Genomic DNA, 6480 nt, shown 5'->3' with positions numbered 1-6480 from the left:
TTGCCTAGTGATTAAATAAAAGAATACATTTCATGAAGCTGATCACATTATATAAAAACAATATTCTTTTGACACCAACTTAAAAAGGCCTTCCTGCCTCAGCCATAAGACCATAATTCACAAATGGCCTCAAACCTCCTGTCAAGTGTGGTGCCACTGATTTACTGGTATGCAATTAAACTTTACCTACCTACTTTTCGGTGGCGTGCCAGGCTCAGGGGCACCTTTAAACGCCAAATCAAGAGTAGACAGCAGACCAGAGATACAGTCTCCTATCACACTCTGAAGCGTACCCCCACCCAGGATAACCACCAAACGCAACAAATTAAAACAACAAAGCAAAGCAACAAACAAGTGCTTCGAAGGAAGGGCAGCACAGCCACCCAGCTGAAAACACACTTACTAAAGGTGTCATGGTCCGCGGCCCGGTGTCCGAGGAGCTGATGGGATGCCCACGCCCACGGGTGTGGCAGTTAACTCCACACCTGCATCTCAGGCGATTATCAGGTGGACTATTTGATCCAGCCCAGCCAGCTGCTCCACGCCAGTCCGTTAGTCGTCTCACAGCGGTAACAGCTCGGCGTGTTTTTGAGCCACCTGCCTGTCTGGAGTTTGGATCGCCTCCGGTACCAATCACCTCTACTTTCCTGGTGCTCCCCCGCGGACCCTCACCCCTCCCTCCGGCTCCCACGGCCCCGCTTTGACTCCTCCCACAGTCCCGATTACTGCGTTCCTGCGTAACTCATCCCCGGTCCCTTGGTTTTTCTAGTTTCTCGCGTGTTTTCCTTTGACCCTTCCGGGACACCTTTAGTTGAAATAAAGTTTATTTTTCGTACTCCTGTGCGTGTTGTCTCTGCTTCTGGGTCCAGCTTGTGTACTGTACTTCGGTTCATGACAAAAGGGAGTTTGCCCAATTACAGTGAACACCATCACTCACCCACTTAAAAGTAAAACAAAAACTGATATTTAGTCTTCACAAAAATGTCCAAATGATCCTGGACGAGTCCCCACTTATATTACCACCTGGCTCAAAAGCCTCATCATAAATAAGGAGATGAACACCAGAATTTAGGTGAGAAGAGGTTTTAATCTTAAAATTCATTGCAAGTTGGTTAAAATGGCTGGTATTACCAAAGCAAGGGCTAGTGAGTCTCCCTAAAAGCCTGCCTCAGGTATCCTTTTATGCACACCCGACTAGGTGTGGTCAATTTGCAATAGCTGAACCCACTGGAGAGATTAGGGGCTGCAGAGGAACGTAACACCAGGATTTACTCTAACATGTTTTACTCAACAGTCCAGCAACAAGAAGCTCAGAGCCCCTGCCTGAAGTAGTGGGTGGGAAAACAGGATGATGAGTCACAGATGCATGATTAGTTTTAGGTGCATGGGCCAAAGGCGCGAGCCCGCAGTGCGCTCCACCCAGGCGGAGCAATGCAGGAGAGAGAGAGAGAGAGAGAAAGAGGAAAAAAGTCTGTCTGGGTCTTTGGTTGCTTATTAGGCTGGTGTGAAAAATTGCCACCACACCACTGTTTGTTTGTCAAACTTAGATTCAGGAGGAACAATGCGGTTTTTGTCTTGGGTCTAGATGCTGAGACCAGAGAGTTTCTCTCTGAGCTTTTTAGATTCAGAGAAGGCATTTTACTGCATCCCTCAGGGGATCCTTTGACGTGTCTTTTGGAAATATTGGGTATTAAAGCTGTTTTAGGTTATTAGCTCCCTAGAGAACCACAATGAGACCTTAGTTTGCATTGCTGGCAATAAGTCAGATTCATTCCTGGTGGGTATCAGCCAGTGCTGTCCCGTTGTGATTGTCATTCTGTTAATTATTTCCTTGTCTAGAATCCGGCCCAGGGGTAAATGGTGTTTAGCTTTGCGACCTCAGGATTTTGTCTCTGCTTTTTGCAGGTTGTTGACTTTCTTAAGCATGACCTCCAGTTTTATCTAGGGCAATTTCAAGCCAATGTAAAGCAGCTGGAATAGGAATTGGCACCTCTGGGTCTGAGGTCATGGTTCTCATTTGAAAAAGAGTAGAGTGTGTACTTTGTGATGGGAATGAGTTTCTATAGGACAGGGTTGTCCAATCCCAGTCCTCAAGAGCTACCTTCCTGCAGCTTTTAGATGTATCCTTGTTCCGATTCACCTGAATCAAATGAATGGCTTGTTATCAGGCCTTTGCCAAACTTGATGGCATGCTGAAGAGATAATTTGATTCAGCTGTGTTGGAGTAGGGATGCATCTTAAAGCTGCAGAATTGTAGCTCTCGAGGACTGGGATTGGACACCCCCACTCAGTTTTATTTAGGCACTACCAAATGACAACAACAGTTGGCTCAAGGCAATTCATATTGTAAGGTAAAGGCCTGACAATGATACAGTGAAAACATAAAAAGACGGGACTCTCCTCAGCTCTTTCTGGGACAGTGGCGCGGCTGCCCCTCTGTTAGTCTTCCTTGGTCTCTTGTGTTCTGGGGGCCTCTGGATGTCTGGAGTTTTGATCTCCTCCATACCTGCTTCATGCCCTGGAGGACGGGGCTGTGGCCCCCCCACACCCTCTAGGTGTGTAACCTGTAAGGCTGGGTTATTTAAGGTATGCTCACATGTTGACGCTATAATCTATGCCATTTTGCCAGCTGTAAATAAACAAAGTACAGCTATATATATATCACAAAGTCACAAAAATCACCTCAAGGCGATTTATGTAATGGGGTGAATACCATACAATATACAAAAAGTCTGTGATCAAACTATTTAAGACCTTTTGTTGATTGAAAATTCACCAAATTATTCAAGACTGATAGCAGAGAACAACTTTACCAACACAAAGCACCTTTAGTTTTCCAAAGTGCTGAATTTATTTGCACAACTTGGAACTGAAAGAAAACCCTCTAGGACACCTGCAGTAATTCCAAGGCTAAACTGCGGGTTTAGAAGTAGGACAGATGTAGGCCAATTACATCTAATTAAAAATTGCTGCAATTTCTTTGCCTGAGCAGTGCTTGAGATAGAGTGGCTGTACACAGATTACGGGGTTACACAAATGTGACGCTCTTTCCTGTTTTACCAAAGCATGTAATCATTTGAGAGAATTATAAAGAATTATGTTCCTTTAGTAAACAGCAGCAAACAATTCCTCACGTGTGTCATTTGACAACTGTATGGTTTTCAATAAAAATTCAAAAGTCAAGTCAGTAACAGAAGGAGTTATCCAGAATTGCAGTACGGTACTTTGAGGTTTGTATGCTTGCAAGCGTGGTGTATACTCTGACTAACACTCTACTTCGATCGCAGCCTTCAGTCTCGGCTGTATGACTGAGTATTTCAGTCGACAGCAAAGATAATATATGAGCACAGGTCTGATGCTTTGATCTCTGATACCATAAATCAGTGAACTCAGACATCTGGGGAAAAGGAAAATACAAACATAAAAAACATTCTGGATGCGCACAAACACTATCCTTGTTAAAACTCTTGCAAGTGCTGTGAGTAGTGGGTTACAAATGGTTGAAGAAAGACTGAGACCCAGCTGCACCAGATGTAGCAGCAGTGTGTTACAAGCCTTACGGGCTGAAGCTTTATCTGTGGAGGCCGACCTGGCTGCTACTATAACACCAATATAAGAGCATGTGATTGCCACACTTGCTGAAATAAACAGAACACATGTGAAGGCTTTGTCGTAATCATCAGACATAGACCCACCAGACATTGCTATTTCAGAGCAAAAGTCTTTCATCTGCAGACTATCAAGGGCTTCAAAAGGAAACTCTAACAGCAGAAGAACTCGAGTCAAGATATTTAGTGAACCGATGGCCCAGATCACAATGATGGCCACACCTGTGTTGGTGATAGTGATGATGCTAGCATGCCTCAGTGGGTAGCACACAGCGACATATCTCTCCAGAGACATCACCACCAACGTGACAGGAGAGACCACAGTCGTAAGATTGGCAAGCATGGTGAGAAAACCACATACAGGATATGTTAGTGTTATCCTACAAGCAGCAATAATATACAATAACTGACTCAGTGCCATCTGTACTGTGTCTGCAAACAGAAGGTTATACAGGAGAATGTATCGTGACGTCTCACAGAACAAAGCTTTGCTCCTTAAAGTAAAAAGCATGATTCCATTAATGCAGAGAAATAAACAACATGGCAGTGTAGTCAGAGTGGAAAATAAAACTCTTTCCAAAACCCCTTGATATTGCTGGTTAGCAGTAACATTGGTCAGAGACAGATTTGCAAGTAACATTTCAATAAAGAAATTCAGTTTTTAACATCTTCAGTGGAAATAAAACACAAAAAAGTATTCCAACATTTAAAACAGAAAGATCCACAGAGCTCTTTTCAGGTCATCCTCCTCCTGCAGGAAATTAATAGGTTAGAGGGCTGTGGCTGCTTTCAGCTAAACGGCACTGGACAGCAAGATTTTCTTACCCACACATTGTGTATATACGCTCTGTAGTCACACCTTTTCATGTGACTATCACATGTCTGCATTATTTTTTTCCAGTTTACTTACAACCCCCCCCCCCCCCCCCCCCCCGCCCCAAGGACATGATAACGTGAACATTATAGTATAGGAGTAATATATTAATAGCCTGTTAAGTTGATTCCATATTGTTTAAAGCATTTTCTTCTGACATTGCCATGAACATATTGAGCATGAGCATATTTGCACTGCACAAGACACTAAATAATGTGGATTGCACAACACTGGACATTATATCTCTTCATTTCCATTTAATACTTGTACAGCTGCTGTTATTGTGTGTATATTATATATATACATATACATACAGTGGGGCAAAAAAGTATTTAGTCAGCCACCGATTGTGCAAGTTCCCCCACTTAAAATGATGACAGAGGTCAGTAATTTGCACCAGAGGTACACTTCAACTGTGAGAGACAGAATGTGAAAAAAAAATCCATGAATCCACATGGTAGGATTTGTAAAGAATTTATTCGTAAATCAGGGTGGAAAATAAGTATTTGGTCAATAACAAAAATACAACTCAATACTTTGTAACATAACCTTTGTTGGCAATAACAGAGGTCAAACGTTTACTATAGGTCTTTACCAGGTTTGCACACACAGTAGCTGGTATTTTGGCCCATTCCTCCATGCAGATCTTCTCGAGAGCAGTGATGTTTTGGGGCTGTCGCCGAGCAACACGGACTTTCAACTCCCGCCACAGATTTTCTATGGGGTTGAGGTCTGGAGACTGGCTAGGCCACTCCAGGACTTTCAAATGCTTCTTACGGAGCCACTCCTTCGTTGCCCGGGCGGTGTGTTTCGGATCATTGTCAAGTTGGAAGACCCAGCCTCGTTTCATCTTCAAAGTTCTCACTGATGGAAGGAGGTTTTGGCTCAAAATCTCACGATACATGGCCCCATTCATTCTGTCCTTAACACGGATCAGTCGTCCTGTCCCCTTGGCAGAAAAACAGCCCCATAGCATGATGTTTCCACCCCCATGCTTCACAGTAGGTATGGTGTTCTTGGGATGCAACTCAGTATTCTTCTTCCTCCAAACACGACGAGTTGAGTTTATACCAAAAAGTTCTACTTTGGTTTCATCTGACCACGTGACATTCTCCCAATCCTCTGCTGTATCATCCATGTGCTCTCTGGCAAACTTCAGACGGGCCTGGACATGCACTGGCTTCAGCAGCGGAACACGTCTGGCACTGCGGGATTTGATTCCCTGCCGTTGTAGTGTGTTACTGATGGTGACCTTTGTTACTTTGGTCCCAGCTCTCTGCAGGTCATTCACCAGGTCCCCCCGTGTGGTTCTGGGATCTTTGCTCACCGTTCTCATGATCATTTTGACCCCACGGGATGAGATCTTGCGTGGAGCCCCAGATCGAGGGAGATTATCAGTGGTCTTGTATGTCTTCCATTTTCTGATGATTGCTCCCACAGTTCACACATCTCAACTCTGTGAAGTATCAGAAACTTATACTGTAAGATCGAGACTGATGAGATTGTGTTTACAGCCAACATTTTATTTATTTTATCGGTTATAGAGAGTAGCTTTTGTAACAGGCATTGGTGGTAATTGAGGTTTTTTAATGTCATCATATCTATTGAGAAAAGGATAGAGCACAGTTTTGGAAAAAGGATTACATTACTCACTGCCGTCTAATTGGCTTACTACACTTACATGTGATGCTGTCATGTGAATGGTGTGCGAGGACTGAGTTCTTAAAATGCATGTGGACGTGAGTAAATCCTGCAGAAGACTCCTGAGCAGATGGAACCAAGCACTGCTTGTTACCTGCTAACCACTGACAAAGCAGAACGTTTCTCTTTGGAATGTGAACTTATGTGACTGCGTACCAACATCCAAGCCGCTGCCCCTTTTTTCCATTCCCCGGATCCATCCGTGAAATCTAGCACCTAGTCATAGCACTCAGAGTTTCATGTTCACAGTTTGGCCTCACAGTTCTCAGTTCATAGCTTCCACAGTTCATAGCTTCC

At 43.9% G+C, this 6480-nt stretch overlaps 1 protein-coding gene across 1 annotated transcript; it reads right to left on the bottom strand.

The window, feature by feature from the left end:
* Nucleotides 1–3264: 3264 nt before the first annotated feature.
* LOC120738049 (odorant receptor 131-2-like) lies at nucleotides 3265–4504 on the bottom strand. The gene has a single exon (XM_040039083.1). The coding sequence runs from the start codon at nucleotides 4246–4248 to the stop codon at nucleotides 3265–3267; it is 984 nt and encodes a 327-aa protein (XP_039895017.1). The 5' UTR covers nucleotides 4249–4504.
* Nucleotides 4505–6480: the final 1976 nt, after the last annotated feature.

The sequence above is a fragment of the Simochromis diagramma genome, unplaced genomic scaffold, assembly GCF_900408965.1.
Source record: "Simochromis diagramma unplaced genomic scaffold, fSimDia1.1 OVJJ01000323.1, whole genome shotgun sequence".
In the NCBI taxonomy this organism is placed as follows: Eukaryota; Metazoa; Chordata; class Actinopteri; order Cichliformes; family Cichlidae; genus Simochromis; species Simochromis diagramma.
Note: the sequence above shows the minus strand (reverse complement) of the source record. Positions and strands in the feature narration are given on the sequence as shown.

Excerpts from the sequence above, each read along its gene's own strand:
- LOC120738049 (XM_040039083.1), bottom strand. The coding sequence starts at position 4,248 with ATGTTACTTGCAAATCTGTCTCTGACCAATGTTACTGCTAACCAGCAA.